Genomic DNA, 20,672 nt, shown 5'->3' with positions numbered 1-20,672 from the left:
TTGCTTCCTATAGCGTTTAGAGTTATTTTACCTGTGGCATGACCTTTGTGACATAAGGATCGCTCTCATATTCGAAATAAGAGGACAGATATTAAGTTGCCTTAGGTTATATATATGATAAGTTCAGTAGCTTTAGCCTAAAACAACTGACCTCATTATACCCAGGCCACTCTATGCAGCCCTCTGTCCCCCAGTACTAGCTAATGTTTAGTAAGTGGTGGCTCAAGTCACAAGTTTTGCGTTGTAAGTGTTGAGTTTGACTCACAAGTCACAACCCAAAACATAATTTTCTACGTCTATTTAAATTCGATTTTTGTCAAAATCGGAGGAAGAACTGTAACCTATTATAACTATCTTATATCAAAGCAAAATTATATTATAACCCTTTAAAATTTAATTTCCTAACTGTCCAAAATTTTTAAATTATTAGAAGCTAGATAATTTAACATTTTTAGATTTTAAATTATCCAAATTCAATTCAATCTCTTAATAATTTAATCTCATATATAGAAAACCTGTCGGAATTTCAGAAGCTATACATTTTTTAGATTCGTTGGAACTCTATATTTCTGCATTGCGTCCAAAGCTTTTCGTAGAGAGCTTTATCGATAAGCGCCGTAGATTCGTGGAGTTTGCGTTAAATTCTGCTGGTTAGGCTGCGTTTCTACCAGAGATGTGTTGTGAGGAATACGTTTTTTGAGAACCAATAGAATCGCTTCATTGACGTGACCTCGCTAAACGCAGCGAATAGTGATTCTATTGGATCTTAAAAACACATTCCTTGCAACACATCTCTGGTGGAAACGCAGGTTAAGGGTATATAAATTTAACTTTTACCGCCATATGCACCAACTTAATGACTTACCTACTCTACAATCATTATCAGTCGAAGGGGGCCTCGAATCTCGAAATACATGAATTTAACAAAACAACATCTCATACGTTACATAATATTATATACTTAAGTATAATAAGTCCATAGCTAGCTTTTACTAATTTTAAGACACTGTCCAAATAGGATATGTTAGTACTGCAATGTTTCCACGCTAAAGGCAGCACCACAGCACCAGAAAATACAGTAAGGGTGGGTTGCACCAGAGGCGTGGTTAAAGTTAAAGTTATGGTCATGGTTATGGTTTTAGTTAAGGCTAATTTAACTTTAACCTTAACTTTGACCACAGATTTGACAGAAGACGTTACTTGTCCAACAAGGCTTTATAAGATGGAGGACAAATGAGGCCCATAGCGCCTATTGCTTTCTAACAGGTGATCTGTCTGGTTGTGTAGTTACCATAAATTGAATCATTGGTAGTAAGCGACCTTCGTAATTTACTCGTGTTATGTCAAGGTCTGGCTCACGATTCACTATTAATATTGACTTCTAATAACCCGAACAAATTACCTAGGTAATTAATTTATCAATAACTAGTAGATGCCTGCAAACTTGTTGCATGGAAAATCGTTTATCGCACGGAAACCGTCAATTTTTCTGGGTTCAAAAGTGTCCTATATCCTTACCCAGGACTCAAAATATTTAAAAACTCGCCAAAATCGGTTCAGCGGTTTAGGCGTGTAGAGGTAACAGAAAGACACGCTTGCGCTTTTATAATATTAGGATGGCTTTTGATACATACGTACAACATAGCGAGTACACATGACGTCATCAATACAGATTCACACGTAAATTCTCATTAATGTTCATCTTGGCACTCAGAATTCTGGATTTTCCTCAGAAAGCGCTTATTATTAACATCATCATATTCTGGGAATATCATAACGGTTGCTAGGTAACAAAAGGAGATGAGAAATCGTCCATCGGAATGATACTAGGGATTTGTAGAAAGCCGTCGTCGTGGTCGATGCTCATACACGTGTTCAGGCCCTGTTACTTAAAAATGCATTCGCAAGTTTTGGTAGCGTAACGAAGTTGGATATTAATATTATATTAAGTATATTACTATATTATTTATTATTATATTATCTAGCTAGATTCTTTTACACCCAAAACCAAATTTCAATTATCATCATGAAAATACTTACTTGTTACCTACAGCCGTTGCCGTGAAACTAATTAATAATAATTACCTATTATTATTATACACATACTAGATTAGGTATCTTTTTTCAAAATATACAGGTTGTAACAAATCTAAGTGGTAATACTTTAGGGTGTGTATGTGTTCCTTGTAGAGAGTTCACGGTGAAAGTAGCAGCGCTGAAAGACCAAAATTTTTTTTACTTTTGTATGGGCAAGAGATCCAGCGCCACGAGTTTTCTTAGTAAGATTCACAGGATATTATTGGTTATTTAGATTTCGGATATAATACTTACGTATACTGACCTTAGCGTCGCTCTACATATAGCTGCGTCATTTAAATGTGTCATACAATTTACCTCTGTGTCATAATATTATTATTGTGATCTATATTGCATGAGTCGACTATGACATAAAGTTAATCTTTGTTGGAAGTGGCGTCTCACAATCTTCTTGAAGTTAAATCTTTAGTCCAATGTCTTTGTGAATTTCACCGACTTTCATTTAAAAACAAAATGTACAGGATTTGGCAAAAGGTGTTATAATATAATTATTTATGACATTGTTTTTGTCATCATAATAATGAATATATCATTGTGACAAATTCCAAACATTTCTTTATTTTGAACTTAGCGAAATAATTATCAAAAATCAGAAGAAATAACATCAAGGTTTTTATATTAATTTAACCTAAATCAATTTTTTTTCAGAATTCAACAAATAAACCTTCATGTAAAAAAATTTAACGTTCATTACTTTAATCATCATTCATTACAGCTGAAGCTGATAAATAATAATTACTGAGTCCATTTTGATTAGTATGCATAAATTGTTGGCATTTAAGTTACATAAGCGGCTAGTGCCTCTAAAGGTGAACACTGAACATTGAGAATATTTAATGCCAGTTACTTTTCTGGAGATAATAAACATATAAATTACCTCTAAATTGTCAAGCAGATAAATTTTCAACCTACTCTACCTTAAAGAAAGAAAAAACAAAATCTGTTTAATGATTATCCGTAACACAGAACAGGTTACAAATTATGATACTACGGACAGTCACACTCACACATCATACCGATCATAGGTACCTTGTTTTCTTTACAAAAATTAAAATCAGGAAATTCCATTTAAAAGTGCAATCAGTAATGAGTACGGTACTGTAATATTATGCATACTCTACATTTTATATTCTGTTGACGTATTTAGACTTTATTTGTTTCAAGCCCTTCCTTTAAGTGACCGCTTTATAGAGGACAAACATAGGCATATTGGGGATAGCAATCAAAGACATAGGGGAAAGATTCCCCTCTACATTATGCTAGATAAGGACATCATCATCTGATCGTTTCGTCTCTTTCGCACATTGCCATAGTCACTTTTTGGGTCGAAGTTAGACAAAAAGTCAGGCAAATTATGTAAATGAAAAACATAAATATATTTTAATATTTACTTTATTTCTTTTCTTATAGTTTATGACAGGAAACATTTATAAAATAGTTGCTAGTCATAATAATAAAATTATGATAACATTTTACCAAAGTTCTTTATTCTTATTGTTTTCTTTATTTCCTTTTTCCATTGCCTCTGTGGCATTAGCGCACTTTAAAAACCTCACTAACAAACACAGGTCAGAGTCAACAATAAATAATAATTAAAAAAAATAAAATGGCTGCAACACACTTCGATTCAGCGTTTCTTCCAAATTTTAATTAATCTGATCTGTGTTTATTAGCACGATCTTAATAAGTAACAAACATGGCTCTACGCTTTTATATAAATTTCACAAAAAAGAATTCAAAATAAATGTACACAATCAAACATCTGAAACAAAATGTTCAACAATTTAGAAACTCGTTTCAACATTGTATAAAATTGATACTTAAAACTATTTTTGGTCGGTGTGAGTTAGATATTTCGTTTAATTATACGGTTTTGTCGGAGCGAGGCTCGTTTAGCTGGTAATCTACTAGATGTGGCGCCGTAATGGCTTTCAGAAACGTTACAGACATGACATAGACAATTAAATCGCGGTATTATTGGCTCCTTGGTCACATTGTCTATGGTTATAAAAATACCGCCGCCATTTTGACTCGACATGGCGGACTTCAATAAATACTTTAAATTAATTTACGAACCAAATGCGAGTAACTTGACTGTACTTAAATTAAAATCTCATGCGAAATTACCTATTGAGTAATTATAATGATGAGCGGTTCGCGGAAGTGGTGCGAGCCGCGTAATACTAAACTCGTCCCGAAATGAACGAGCGCTTCGGGAGGTGATAAGCGGCCATAAAACAACAGACGTCTTCGTAACGTTCCGTCGGAGACGTTGCGAGGACTACTTAAGATACGTGTGTGCGTTTTTAAAATACATTTGGTAATTTGTTGTTTAACTAGTGAACATGATACGGAATGCTAAATCGGAGAGGTAACTCGGCGCAGCTCCACTTCTATCCGTCTCGCTCTCGCCCACCACGGAGCGAGCGGAGCGAAAGGGACGGAGAGCATCGTTCGAATTCTACCACCGAGTTCGACTTTCTGAATATATCGTCGCGTTTGCATTCCGTTTAACTCATAATCAGTGTAAGCCGAATTCGAGCCGGCGGATACAAAAGCGCCTAATTTTATAATACACGATCCTTATCGACATACAAACTCCATACAAAAAAATTCTACGTGCTCACCGTAACGGCGACAAAAACACCTAAACGCACTACCGTCGGGTGTATCCAAAAATTTGGTCATCCGTTCGAAATTGGCCAATGAAAAAGGAGTAAATTTCCTCAAGCGTTCTTTATACATAGCACGATTTCCAAAAAACTTGGATGGGGAAACTAGCACGAATACGACATACAGGCTAGGCTAATATCACAGGAGGTTCTGGGAACGGTTCACCCTACCCCACGCCCGCCCTCGGCCCCCGCCCGCCCCCCGCGACCGCCCAGGTGCCCGTTCACTATTCAGAGGGGGCGAGGCGGGCTAATGCCGATACATTTCGCAGCGACTAAGATTTCAATAAAAAATCTCGAAATGCATCGCGACCTAACTATTGCACAACCGAAGTCGCCACCCCGATTTAAAACTAAAATAAATTAACGACGTCAATCCGCTAAGTACAGAACCTTAACATAATGGTAACGAAGCGTAATTTGCAATAGAGGTAACATAGAAACAAAATATACGAGTAAACATTATAGACGCATTAACAGAAATCGTTGAAATATCAGACTTATTAAAATGCGGCGGTCGGAGTCGATCGGCCTTGCTTATCTACGCGAGGGAGGTCGCTCCAGCGAACGCCGAGCGGCGGGCGAACGCGCACGTCACCACTTACGAGATTTTTTCCTTTGTTACAAGTAATACGCTGCCGTACGTAACACTCGATCGCCCCCCGCCGTTTCCCAACGCGCCGTCTCACTCGATCGTCGTTTCTGCATACTTTGCTTTTACTTTCGATAGCTGGCCGCAAAGCACCGCCGCTCCTATCCCTTACGTCGCGGGGCTCCCGCGTCGGCGACCGTTCCCAGGCAATTTGCACTATCTCCTAATCACTTACGCTAAATAATTAAAGTACAATAGTAATGCGCTAATATTACGTCTTAAATATCTACATCTCCATCGTCATCGGTACTCCACTTCTCCGTCGGACGAGCGGACCGCCGATAAAAGAGAACCATCGAACACTGATCGGACCGCGCCCGCCGGCGGCTGAGCAACTTTCACTAAATAATATAAAAACGCGCCGACGGAGCGGGTCCTCTTCGACGAGGAATTGGCTAGACGTCGGCCGGCCGGGGCGACGACGGGTCGGCGTCGGCCGCCACCCGGGGCCGCGTCGGTCGGCGCTCACTCGCGCGGGGCTCACAGCGGCAGCGGCGCGGGGCGGCGCGGTCATGAGTCCAGCACCGTGAGCAGCCCCTGTGGCAGCACGGGCAGCAGGTCCGGCCGCGGCATCTGTCGCGCCAGCGCCGCGCACCCGAGGTTCGCGTCCGCCAGCTCGGGGATCTCGTCGAGCAGCGCCAGGCACTCGTCCTCGACCTCGCGGCGCGCCTTCTTGCCGATCCACGAGTCGTCGCACTCCTCCCGCGCCCGCCGCCGCCGCGCCTCCTTCTCCTTCCGCGCCTCCTCGCTGAGGCGGCAGTACGTGTTGTTGATGCACACGGACCGGCGCAGGTCGCGCGCGGGGTCCTCGATGTTTTCGAGCTTCTGCGAGCAGATCTCGATGACGCGCTTGCGCTCCTCGTTGGCGCGCAGGCGGGCGGAGATCATGGACAGCTTGGGGCGGGCGGCGGGCTCGGTGCGCGGCGGCCCGAACATGTCGTCCTCGAACGCGTCCGCGATCTCCGCTCCCCGGCTCTCGCGCTCCTCCTGGGGGGTCATCCTGCAACAACGGACGACCTTTATATTATTATTTCACCTCGCAATGATGATTCACGTGTACGCGGAATAGAAGCAAACAAAGAGCTGCGAAATAATCGTGCCCGATAAAATAAAAAGTCCGCGGCGATAATTACGCGGAGTCGGTGGACGGACTTATACGATTTAATAATAAACCGAGCCGCGCAAGTACTAGGTCAAAGAACAATGCCTCGGACCTAACCGGAGCTTAATCCGAATCACTAATTGTGGCAGATCGCCGATAAACAGGTTTGAATGTAAGGTGACCTAAAAATATTATAAAGACGCACCTCGCCGTTATCTCGGGGGAGAGGATGAAGAATCCGGACATGTACATGGCGGTAACTCCGGAGCGGACGGTCCACGAACACATGAACGATCACCGAAAGCGCAGTTCTTCGCTCGTCCTCGACGGTCACCGAATGAAGACAAAAACAAGTGGAACGGAACAGGCGCGCGAGCGGCGCGCGCGCAGTGGAACGGTCACTCGGCGACTGACGGCGGCGGTGCACTACACTCCGCGGTCCGCCGTAGATAAGACATTGAAAAGCCAATTGCGTCACCCGGGTACTGCTACGTCGCGCTCGGTAGCGAGGAGGAAGCCGCTGACGTATTCACCGTCATTTGAACGCAATTCACTATTATGACTCGTTCTATTTGTTTACAACACCGAACCTTCCAACTGTCTATTTCGCCATGTTCGTCTAAATCTTGTTTTTCTCCTTGTTTGCCCGTACGATGTTTGTGTTTGTTGTTTTTCCGACCAGCTGTTGCGACTAATTATGTAGTTACTTTGGGAGTTATTTAAATTGAATTGTAATTTATGTTGTGTTTCTGACTTTTATGCGGTAATGTGTTTAGTTTATCGGTTTCATTTACTTGAATAGTCGTATTATCGAATGTAACAAATACGTTGTTTTTTAATCCAATATAACTATCATCGTTTAATGGATTAACTGCATCAAATGATCTCCAGCGATGTTCGGGAATAGATCTTTAAATAACTAAAACAAGACAAATAGGATCACGTAAGGTTGATCGCGACCTAGTAACAGGCGCGCTTGTGTAACTTTCAACTAGCGACGAGTAAAATAATACCGTCGAGTATTTCTTCATTGCAACACTCATAAAATATGCAAGAGAATAAAATTATATTACAAATACTATTGAAGATTTCGTTTGACAATTTAATACTTAAAATACTACAGTGGGGCTAATATGGTCACATTTAGCAATTCCTCTCAATCAATTCAGCAAATGAATTGTCAAAACTGTCAAACTGACGAATGTCAAATTAGTACGAACAGAGTGACCATTTTTTGATTGAAAAAAATGAATCATATTATGATTCTACAAAGCGACCATTTTAGCCCCGCAGGTCCTTCGAATCGATTTCAAAAGCAATTCAGCTCATGATAATAATATTATATCAGATCGTAATCGTCCTTATTTGCTAATAAAAAATATAAATGGCTTATTAACATAAACATAATTTATATTAATAAGGAATCTTTTACACCAGGAAATAAAGTTGATTACCTCAATAAGGCCGACGGCTTGGGGTAAAATGGACTCGAAAGTTGTAATTAAAGTAGATTGTAGAGTATTATAATAAATTAAACAAATTATATGATCATAATAAATTAAATACTTTGCATACTTTATTTTAGTCTATGGAATTAGAATTATTTTGTTAAGAAACTATAGTCTATTCAGAAAAATACTACCTCCCGACTTCTATAAAAGTGATCCTTATGCCTTTAATTGAAAGGTTCTGTCATAAGTTAAATATTTCCAAACGCAATGTAGAGACAAGCATAGAGTTTTTATGTAGAGTGGCGACCCTATATAGTTACGATCTAATAAATCTTGTCGGAGGTTACTCTACCTGCACTTTCTTTTCCCCCTCGCACTCAGGCGTTCGCGTGAAACCGATGATATTTGACATTCCCGCGCATTATCCATAGACAATATCGGATTCTTTCTTTGGAACGCCCGCAGTTTCGTTCATATTTTTTTTTCATGTTGTAATTATTTTGTTTTTCTAATTCAATAATAATTGAAAATGAATTCTAAAAAATATTTTATTGCCGTAGAAACATACAGGAAAATTAATAATTGTATCAATATGCATAACACGAACTATGTTTTAACGATTATAATGTATGATAATAAAGTAATTTATATTATAATTAATGATTTCGCAAATGTTATTTAATTACTTACATAAAATAATGTTACTCTAATAGACTGTATTTCTATGACAGGAGGTAGCGTGACAGATTAATTAAGTATTATATTTAATACTTACTATATTATAAATTATAGTATTATTAACATTTTAACTGCAATAGGTATTGTGTGTAAAATATTACAATGTACGTCTGGTTGTCTGAACCAGACGTACATTGTCACTGTTTTTTTCCCAAAATAATACTTATGAAACTAATGCTATCTCTTTTTAAATATGCTAAAACGAATGCGACAGAACCAAGCATGTGATTGAAAGTAACGTTTTTTCTATGCAAATGGAACGTAGGAATCATTAAAAACTCAAGTATCTCAAGCCTGTTTTGATTATTACGAACAAAATCGTTAATACTATAACTTGTAAGTGATCAGTGTCAAGTAACAAAATGAAATATTGTATTGTTGTGTAAAGTTTCCGTCTTTTAACGATTAAAATCATATTTTTGTAACTGTTTTAAGAAAATACTTTATATTATTTTACTTAAAAAAAAGTCATCGTTATTTTTGTGTTATTTTAGAAAAGCGAACACTTTTAATTATTTTATTTTTAATTATTAAGTACATTATTTTATTTATTACCAAATTATTCTATATTTTATTCTATTATTTGAATGTTTAAATTATTTTTATTGTATGAGCACATTATGCGTTGTTAGGTGTTTGCATCGCGCAAACTGCTAAGTGCTAACAATTAATTTTATTTTATTACCAAATAATTTTATTTTTATTATCTTATTTTATTAGTTATGTATTTAATATACAATAAAAATAACAGTACTGTATGAACACATCGTGCGTTGTGTCAATACAGCTCGCACCGCGCAAACTGCTAATGTCACTTAATTATTTTAAATACCAAATTATTTTATTTTTATTATCCTATTTTATTATATAATTATTAATACAATAAAAATAATAGTATTGTATTAACACACTGTGTTGTGTCAATACAGTACGCACCGCGCAAACTGCTGATGACAATTAATTATTTTAAATACCAAATTATTTTATTTTTATTATCTTATTATATTATTTAATACAAAGAATACTATTGTATTAACACACTGCATGGTGTCAATACGGCTCGCACCGCTGTCGGTCTGGTTTCGGGGGACGATGACCGCCCGACCCCGCCGCGCCGCGCCGCGCCGCGCCGTCCGAATTTCAGATGAACATTGAAGGTTTTCCTTGCAGTTATAATTTATTATACATGTTATAATTATAATTATCGCCGTTTATGCTCGAGTTTCACTGTAAATTGTTCAATAATTATGTTTTAATTTTTATTTTTTGTGTTTTGTTTAATTGTATAAGATATTTTATAGTTCCGAAGAATCGTTTCTTAAACTGTTATCATATATTTAATACGAGCTGTCGGTGTCAGCGGAGTTTGATTTGTTAACCATTTGTTGAAAACTGAAGGACGAGCATCGAAAATACCGCTGACTATTTTACTGTAAAATAATTTAAAAAAAAAGTTGTATAGCCTTGCTGTATCATACAACAAGCCTTTACAACTTTGTTGAAAGAAATAAAAGTGTTAACAAACAATATCATTAAGTACAAATAATGACAATTATTTTAATTGCATTATTTCTATTTCCTAGTAAACTGCATATTTTAGAAAAACAAAATGTTAGAAGTAAACAACTCTATTAGCAAAGGCATAATAATTAGGAATAACAAGTAATTGGTATATTGGAACAATAAGTAATTGGTATATTATATTCTAACGACTTTTTGAATGCGGATTTGAAATAATATATCGTAAGTAGTAACATAAACAAAGTAGATTATGAATTGCTTTCGTACACTTTCAGGGTTGTTTTACCTTTAAAAGAACTTTAATGCAACGACATAAGAGCTAGAACGGAGCAGCGTTATGTGTTCGAACTTCGAAGCGATGTCGTCATCGTCAGGTGCTAATATTAGACCATAGACGGCGGAGTTTTACTCTGTCATCATTATAAGCCTACGTACAAGCTATGATCAATCAAGAGACTCTACATTTAGATTTATTTTGGGCGATGCTTTATTCGAAAGAAATCCAAAGACTCTACATTTGGATATTTTTGGGTAACGCTTTATTTTGTCGTTGTTAAACTTTTTTCGTGTCTGTAAAAATTATGTAACAAAAAAAACATTACTAAATGCTAATAAATGATATAAGAAATAACAAAAGTATTTATTAAGGACGGCTTTGATGTGGGTGTCGCTCTCACGATTATGACGAATCTAATGATACTTCTCGACTCTCAAGCTCAAATTCCACAAGATCTTTCTAGATTATAGAAGTCTAGAGCGTACTGAAGAAACATAATTGGAATGCTCTTGAAAAGTATAACCGATTTTCCGTAAAACGACGTTTGAACTTGTGCCTTGAATAAAATTATTTTGACAAAAGTCAAGACGAAAAAACACTGCAATTAACATAATCAAAATGAAATAAAGTAATAAATAAGTCTTAAGTAGATTCATTCAATGCACCTGAATTTATATTTTATGAATGCTTTATCTACTTATCAATGGAATCTAAATGCGATCGAGTTATCTATGCTTTTGTAATAACTAGACAAATAGATCAGGAATTTAATGTAAGGACATTAAATTAACTAATCTAAGATCGTTGATGTCCACGGCGGTAGATTGAATTGTTTTGAGGAGGACGCGAGGCAATACTATTGTCTCTGTTCCACGCGTGCGTTCGTATAATCTGTCTCAGTAAAATTTTGCTCCCTTTAGTAAAACAACTGTTTGAACGCTGTTTCGCATGGCTTGAATCCACATCATCTTTATGAGATAAGCCAGCTCGCTAGTGGGCGAAAAGGTCACATCGCCTAGCAACTCTATCATGCCTATCTAGATTCTAGACTTTAAAAGTAAAAAAATCTGAATCAAATTAACTGCAAGCTTATAAAACATAGCAAAGTAAAAAATTCAAATTCGAAATTCAAAATTTGTTAATTTGATGTAAATAGTCACAGTATTTAGGGACAAAATGACAGGTTTCCTTTATCTCTATGCATATTCTTTCTAAGAAAAAAATACTTAACATGCTAAGTATTGCTAAGCGTGCTGATTTCAATAATCGTAATTTATTCAAAAAATTATAGAGCTGTTTGGTAGAGTCCACCATACTTGTGCTAAAGTAGACTATAATGCTTTAATTTAGTTTTTTTTTTTTAATATTTTAGTACATTTATTTAGAAGGGAATTTAAAACCTTTTAATTTTTATATTATATTATACATAGTATTAACATGTAATATCTAGATTACAGTGATTCAAAAGGAGGACTGGGTATGATGGATCGCGGTATGTAGGCCTCATACGGTACAGAATAACGCTACAAGGTACGTCGGTTTCTTACACTAGATAGCTAGTATATTGGCTAGTATTAAATATAAATTTTTTCCTTTATATCAAAGAAGTTTATTTAAAGTAAAAAAAAAAATATTTGAGATAAGTAGGTAAATATATTTTTGTGTTAAAAAGAGTAAATTGCTCCATTGCGTCGTGGTGAATATTTTGTATTTTATTCCTAACTCTACAAGAAAATAGAATAATTGCTTTTTGTTGTTTAAATTTAGAATTTATATTTTTTTGTTAAATGGTTTTGGGAGGTTCTAAGGCAAACTCTGCATTTTAGTAGAGTTTACCTTTTTATTGCTTTTTTATGTATTAAAATTTGTTACAATTAAACATAATATTATTATAGTTATCTACATGTCACGTTGTGTTGAGCCCAGCCTAGAGAGTAGAGACCAATTAATAACATAGGTCCGCCATTTTCCTGAAAATCAATTTCTCTGATGCATCATCATTATATGTATTAAGTATCAAATTATTATGTTCAGGAAAATACTACTTACTTAGTCTCTTAATATCAATTAGTGTTTGATTTATCTCAGTCGGTTAAATGATGATGATAGATATTATGTATTTCGATTCATTTTCCTTCCTTATCAGCTGTAGTCTGTACTTAATACCAAGAAATTATTTTAATTCCATTTTTAAAAACAGAATTTAAATATAAATTCTCTTTTTAAATACTTCTGTGGGCTTAAGGTGCCCATACACGTGACAATTTGTCGTTTCGATCGATCGTCAAGAAAATCGTCCAATCGATCTTTTGAACGTAAAATCGTTTGCGATATTGCTACACACGCACAATTTGTCGTTCGATTTTAACATCGAGGAGATAAATCGTTACGATAATTGTCCCGTGTATGACCACCTTTAGAATGTGATTTTTGCGCTTTTGTTAGTTAACTAGTGTTACAACTTACAAGTTATGCCACGCCCACATGTTTGTTTTCGCCAACTCTACATAATTTTATGCGCAAAGTCCGTTATATTTTATTTTATATTACATACTTCATGTTAAAAGGAAATTAAAATTATTATACGTATGTAATAAATAGAAAATGTGAGGATATAAGAACAAAAATAGAGATGGGAGGTGTTATCGCTTGCACGAATAAAAATAGTACTATGATCATTAATATAACAATAAAAATAGAGTATATTATATTAGAGCATAGAGCACAATATTTTTAAGGTTTAATAATAGAGATTTGTTTATAACTCGAAGGTATTTCGATCTCTATCTGCTAATACGTTACGTTCGCATTACGTATTTATTGACTTTGCAAACAAAGATGTTTTGTATCGAATATAAACTAGCCCTGCGACAGGCCAGCGAGCGAATAGTTAGCTCTGTTATACACTGCGTAGACGGTGCGAACATCGATTCAGTCGGCCAGCCGGAGCAGTCGATGTACATGTGTATTATAAATCACGCGAGCGTTATCGGCACATTGTTTAAATTGGTTCGGCGCGGAGTTACAATGGTGATTGGTTATGAATTTTTAATTGCTGTTATAATTATTTAGCCCTACCTGCTTTGACAATTATGCATGTTGAGGTTGCATTTATGTGTTATTACTTACGGTATATCATAAGTACTCTACATTGTCAAAAATCCATACTTCCTTACTAATATTATAAATGCGAAAGTGTGTCTGTCTGTCTGTTACCTCTTCACGCTCGAACCGCTGAACCGATTTTTGCTGAAATTTGGCATGGAGATACTTTGAGTCCCGAGAAAGGACATAGGATAGTTTTCATCCCGGAAAAATGTACGGTTCCCGCTCGATAAACGAATTTTGTCGCAACGGACTTGCGGGTATCATCTAGTACCTTATAATACCTATGTAGAGAACGTTTTGGCTTCGCGACTATTTCCTCAGCGAAATAATTGATTTTAGGAGTCTAGCTAGGCTTCAGCTTGCGCCACTGTGGGTTAATGCTTGGTTATCAAGATGTCTTTCTTATTCTTCGTTCTTAATATATATATTTCTTGTGTGCGTGTGTATGTGACTGAACTCCTCCTAAACGACTGGACCAATTTTGATGAAATTTTTTGTGTGTGTTCGTGGAGATTCGAGAATGGTTTAGATTTACAGTTTGGTCTACTGGAAAATGTTTTTTCAATTAATTTCTTATTTATAAGGAGTTGTTGATTTTGGAATGTTTTACATTAGATCCGGCGGACGGCGCTATCATCGCATTCAATATTATTCTATTTCAATTTTAGTTTGTCCTGACAGATGGTGCTACGATTAATTTGAAAAAAAATTTGTTATTCAATTGAATGCATGTGCTGATTAAAATATTAAATAAATAACACATAGGCTACAATTTTAACCGACTTTCAAAATGGGGGAGGTGTTATGTTCGTTTTCTTATATTCAACGATTACTCCGCCGTTTGTTAACCGATTTTCAAAATTTTTCTTTTGGTATATAGGGTATCATCCCAATTTGGTATTATATTCAGAAAAGTGGTGATCTGATGAAGGATCCATAAGTAATCGAGGGAACTCCTCAAAACTTATAGGGAAACATATGGTGACTTCGGTTTCGTGAGAAGTATTCTAAGCATATGCTACCAACAAGTAAGATTTTGCACCGAGATATACCTGGTATACCGTGGTTCGGAAGGTGCTGAGAGAATTCCTGATTCTTTATAGATACAAGTTTGGGAGTTTCGGCGTTGTTTTAAGAACAGAAAGCATATGCTACTATGCAAATTACATTCTTCATCATCATCATCATCATCATCACTACCATATTATACCATTTCATAGTCTTTTAGATCGAGACTCGAGTTTGTCAAGCGATAATTAAAAAAAATCTATATCTACCTAATATTATAAACCTGAAGAGTATGTTTGCTTGAACGCGTCAATCTCAGAAACTACAGGTCCGATTTAAAAACTTATCTCAGTGTTAGATAGATCATTTATCGAGTAAGACTCATCATTTATCGAGAAGGTTATATTATATTATTACTCTAAGACTAATACGACAGAAGAAACTCAGGAAAATGTGGGAAAAACGGGGGAAATATTTTTTATGGGAAAATGTACCTACGGATTCTGTAAAATTTCTAATTTACGCGGGCGAAGCCGCGCGGGACATCTAGTATGTATATAATATGAAAGAAACAATATTAATATTTTAACTCAGTATTCATAGTCCAGCGCAAGTCAGAACTGTAATTTGGCTTCAAGACTTTTAATTGTTTGTTAATTGTAAAGGTCATCTTATCACGTGACGCCAAACTTTTGGTACAATAAAAACAAAGTCCACAAAATGTTTAACTGAGTTCACTTTAATTTGACACCTACACTTTTTCTTGCCAACATTCTTCTGGTTTCGAAGTAATTTTAGAATGTTCGGAGGGCTTCCTAGGTCATGGACCATGGTAATATTTTTTTAACCAGAAGTCTAAAAACAAAGGCAAATACAACAAAACTTTTAATAACATCAAACCAAAAAGTATACACTTCGAAACTCTAGATACTATATTCTATAATATCTTGTATTAAAAAGTTTTAATTTCAGTATCATATTACGTATTGAAACAAAGAGATTATGATGAATAATAAAACTGTCGACATGTCACATAATACTACAAGTGTACCCAACACATTAATAATGTGCGTCACAGTACACATAAAAATCAAGGTTCTTTAAAAGTTCATTATGCGCATTTTCAGCGAATTTTTAAGTTTATATTCCTATCTTTATGACGCCCGCATCTTTGCTGCGGCAAGATTTGTTTATCGTTCATTTTTCCGGGAAAGCATCAGACTATGTCCTTTCCCGGGACTCAATGTATGTCGATACCGAATTTCAGCAAAATATGCGGTTTGGGCGTGAAGAGGTAACAGACAGACAGAAACACTTTCGCAATTTTAATATTAGTATGGATTCTTAATATAATATTCTATACTTATTTATTTTACCGCTAACACCAAGGAAACCGCTTGTCATGCTGAGACTTGAATCTGTACTCGATAGAGCAGGGCGCAGGGTAAAATATGTAGAGTCAATAATTTTCTTATAAAATTTTATTTTTTATTAGTTTACTGTAATATAAAAATAATTATTTTTATTGTTTTATTTGTAACCTATTATTATTATCAAATTAAGATAGAAAAATAGATTTCCAAATTTTATGCAAAAGTGTGATAATATTGTTGTTGAAAATTTTGATAAAACACATCACCAAAGCTCATAACCGTAAAGAACACTACATGATATTATTTATTAATGTCGGTGACATTGCGTGCGACTGGAACAAAGAAATGCTGGTAACAAGAACGCAAGTTTTTCGTATTTTGTGTTTACCGTACCAATAATTTGTTACATAACTTGTTAATACTTCGTTAAACGTAAAATGTGTTAGCTTAAACGCTTCAAAGGTTATTTGATTTCTTTGTTTAAGTTGAAAAACAAATTGTTTAATAAGTATAATCGCACATAATAAATTGTGACGTAACGGAGGTGGAACTTTCGAAACGCCTGATTTGCCGGTGACGTCACACTCAAAATTTGAATAAATTCTCTCCGTTTGAAATTAGAACCTGCTCCATTTGAGCGTACCAATATGGTTAACCGTTTAACAGTTGGCATTACTTTGTGAAAGTACCGTTTTTCTGCTCTACCATGGCTCTAGTCTCTACCAATTAGTTACGCAATTTGATTCGTTAAACCATTAATGGTCTGTAAACTTCAAGAACGTAATTAATATTATACAATTATTATTATATCTCGCGTACTTATTAAAAATAAATCACACAGAATTTATTGTAAAATTCGAATTCTCGACTCGTAAAGTGGAAATTCAATTTTAAATTCAGTAATCGAATTTGTCATGAAAGGATATTGAATTTTACGATGCAGATAAGACTCTTGAAATAGAACCCTAAAATCACGTTCGGTATTGCCTTAAGAACTAGCGCACACTACCGACTAAACTATTTCAATAAAGAAGTCAAAGGGACCTCTCACTTTTTTACAAAGGAACGATAGAGACGCAGCGCGACTCATTTCGTCCACAGCATGTGGAGCGTCGGAGAGAAAGAGACGGAAAATGTGGGATACCGAGCCAGGTAGAAATTGTCAAATTATTATTGGCCATTATTACAAAAAACAGGACTATAAAAATGTAAAAGTGCAAGTTAACTTTTTTATCAATTTGGTCTGTTATTAAAAAAGGTAACTAGATATTAAAATAAATAAAACTTAATAAAAACTTATTAAAAATTTCAGCAATAAAAAAATATCTATTAAATATTTTTATCACATAAAAGGAAAGTATAAAAATGATACAGGATGATCTCATAATTTCTATGCACACAAAGGGCTTAGGTCAAGTGTAGGCGTAAAGTTCAAAGAATCACAAAAATAGGCTTTTTCATGATAACATCGATGTCAAAGCGATAGAAAAAAAACAAAAATAAATTTAATCAATCAATAAAAAATAATTACCTTCAAAAATTAAAAAACTCCGAATTCCAATAAAAAGTGCACTATCCAAAGTTTTAGTTCACACTTCACTTTTTACAAAAGTAGCGCTTAATTCGAACATAATGTCAACCACTAGCTCTATCTCATGAAACAATCAACTTAACACTTGTCCAAGAGGGCGCGGGCAGGCACGTCAGACAGCGTAGAGTTCGCGCGCCAAACTGAGCTCCACCAAGTGTAGACTCGCGCTGCGTTACCGCTGCGGAGAGGGCGCTCCGCCCTACACTACGACCCTTCCTTGCAAAGGATACCTCATTATATTGACTGTAATCTCTCGCCTTTAATCATCCTTATTTACAAGCTGCTGGTTGACCTTTTTGAATATCACCATCGGATCTAATCGTGCAAATAGACGCTTTTAGAATATCGTCACGCAATTCCCAAGTACTTAACTTTAAATATCTTCTTGGATTCCTGAAGTTGGAAAATTCCTTTGTTTTAAGTATTCATAAATAAAGTAACAAATCTACGTTATTACTCAACATTCTTTACGATAACTATTGACTACGTAATCGAGATATCTAGGTGCACTTGTTTTAATAATCTATGAGTTGAAAACATCTGCTGTCGACTAACGACGCATTATTGTATAACATTGCAGCGAAATTACTTAAAGATTTTTTCTGGAGCGATTTTATTTGATCTTAAAATGTAACACCCTAACTTTATTACCCCTCACTTTAATAACCAATAAGTGCTATCTAAATCGATAATATATAATTCAATTCCCGAGATATTTGCAAATTAAATTCAAAAGTGCGAATCTTTGAAGTGTAGAGATCGGGTACAAAAGTTTTAAACGAATTTTTCTTTACAGTTATACCGTTACGTGAATGTAAAATATTAAAAGTGAGAGTAGAAAATTGTAATTCAACTCGCGATAAAATGCCGACCGAAACTAGTTTGTAAGAAGTACGATCTTTATATTGCTTAACATTAATCAAGGCTGATATAAATGTTGCTAAAGGAAAAATTTCTTAGAATCACTTCGTACTGTCGCAACTGCTGATATAAAACAAAAGAAATAATGCCTTTGTTAATATTATTTATGATCTATAATTTTATCAGTATGTTTTTTTATTGAAATGAAAATTGAACAATTTAATATACATAATTATAAACACAAAAGTGTAGAGACAAATTTACACTTTTAATTTATGGTTAAGTGTCGAGCCACACTTCTCATTTAGAGTAAAGTGTAAAGACCCGGAGAGAGCGTTAGACGAACATCGATTTGGGGTTCGTTGCCTCGAAATACTTTCATGGGGTAAATGTTTCACATTCATTTAGCATACCGAATAGATGCATAACAATCAATTCAAAAATTTAGTTAAATTACTTATTTAGTTTTCATTGAAAGTTATCTTATTTAATTAATACTAAGACCAAACTTTCGAGCAAATTTATAACAACATAAAAATATTATAGACAGTTTTAAATTAATTTTGATTATTATTGACTTATTTTTGTAAACAAGTCACTAGGTGAAACTTCAATTGCTCATTTGTTTAAATTTGTAGCACTATAGCCGCGCATACTAAGCTCGGTTTACGTTTAGAACGGTCTAAGTTAAAACGGTCTATAGTTAAATCTTCTACATTCTTAGGGTGGGTTGCACCAACTTACTTTTACTAAAACTGTAACTTTAACTACAATGCAAAATGTCAAATCTTTGGTTAAAGTTAAAAATGGACGCCATCAAGACGCCATATTCTGCCATAAGCATAGAGCTCCACAAGGTTTTAAATGCACGTGGCGAAAAAAGGAACTAACGCTGTCATCATACAAAAACGCAATTTTTGACAGTTCTCCTTTGCCAGCAACGCCCCCGCCCACGTTCATTTATAACTTTGTTGGACCAGCTGTCATCTGTCAATTTCTCCGGTCAAAGTTAAGGTTAAAGTAAAAGCTAAATTTAGCCTTAACTGTAACCATAACTTTATTAAACTTTAACTTTAACCACGCCTCTGGTGCAACCCAACCTTAATCTACGTCTTAGATCACACCTAAATTTAAATAATTACACTGGAGAATAAATCTGATATGGATTTGTTGTAATCTTTCGCCATTTAACTAAAAACTCTTATCAGTCACCACTCACCAGTCACCACCGATAGCGTTATCTATATATTTTCTGATAAATCTATTACATTATAGTCATATTAAACAATATTTGATAATTTATTCTCTCCCTACTTTCCTGCTTTAACAGTCCCACTCAGAAATATTTAATGATTCATTAACATTAATTTAATGGAGAATTTGTTAGAAATGTGTCCAGTGTCGAGTTTAGTCAATTTTTTTTTCAAACGAAAGAATATCTATTAGACATAAATTGTAATTATAAACAATAAATGCTTAGGTTTTACAGAATGGTTATGAAATATGACATTAAAATAAAATTACTTACTATGTAATTAAGAATAAGTATTATATTTTCATGATATTATGTACACTTGTACAGCTGGCACTAAATAGTAGAGTTCAACGACTTTTTTTAAATTAAAAATAAGATTTTAAAGATTCGAAATTTGCAATAAACGTTGAATAATATTATTACTTTTAATACTTAATTAAAAATAATAACAATAATATTATGCAAACACATAAATAACACTTGCTATAAATTTTTTGCTATTTAAAAAAATATCATACCATAGATTAAAAAATATACTTAGACACTTCAATGGAGAAAAGTATGTCAACCGAACGAACGTTTAGTGAATTTCGGATCGAATGAATGAGAAATGCAATCAAGTACAGCAGTATTCGAATTTCGAACTCGACGTAGTCTTTTTAGTTTTTTTTCTTTTATGCAACTGCTTGAAATAAGTATTTGTTTTGTTTTCAAACCTTCGTGTCAATTAGATTTTAGAATTGCTAATGTTACTTTTAATAGGAGTAAGTATGTAAAAATAATGTTTGTGACTCTTACACGAATAATAATAATAATAAAATATTATCTATGGACGCTTCACACCACGTCAGTCTGGCCCCATGCTAAGTACCTAAAGGACTTGTGTTATGGGTACCAGACAACGGAAATATATTTAATACTTTTATATTATACATACATTTAAGATTTTTATTATATCATACATAT

The 20,672-nt window shown here is 34.9% G+C and overlaps 1 protein-coding gene across 2 annotated transcripts; it reads right to left on the bottom strand.

Annotated features, from left to right (window-relative positions):
• Positions 1 to 3,471: 3,471 nt before the first annotated feature.
• LOC121734676 lies at positions 3,472 to 17,751 on the bottom strand. Of its 2 annotated transcripts, none has more exons than XM_042125275.1 (2): positions 17,531 to 17,751; positions 3,472 to 6,421 (listed from the first exon to the last, which is right to left on the bottom strand). In XM_042125275.1, the coding sequence occupies exon 2, from the start codon at positions 6,418 to 6,420 to the stop codon at positions 5,932 to 5,934; it is 489 nt and encodes a 162-aa protein (XP_041981209.1). In that variant the 5' UTR covers position 6,421; positions 17,531 to 17,751; the 3' UTR covers positions 3,472 to 5,931. The 2 variants fall into 2 exon arrangements, with proteins under 2 accessions (XP_041981209.1, XP_041981208.1); XM_042125274.1 differs by lacking the exon at positions 17,531 to 17,751 and adding an exon at positions 6,729 to 7,151.
• Positions 17,752 to 20,672: the final 2,921 nt, after the last annotated feature.

This window comes from Aricia agestis, chromosome 16 (genome assembly GCF_905147365.1).
Source record: "Aricia agestis chromosome 16, ilAriAges1.1, whole genome shotgun sequence".
Classification (NCBI taxonomy): Eukaryota; Metazoa; Arthropoda; class Insecta; order Lepidoptera; family Lycaenidae; genus Aricia; species Aricia agestis.
The sequence above is the reverse complement of the archived record's forward strand: the minus strand, read 5'-3'. Positions and strand labels throughout refer to the sequence as shown.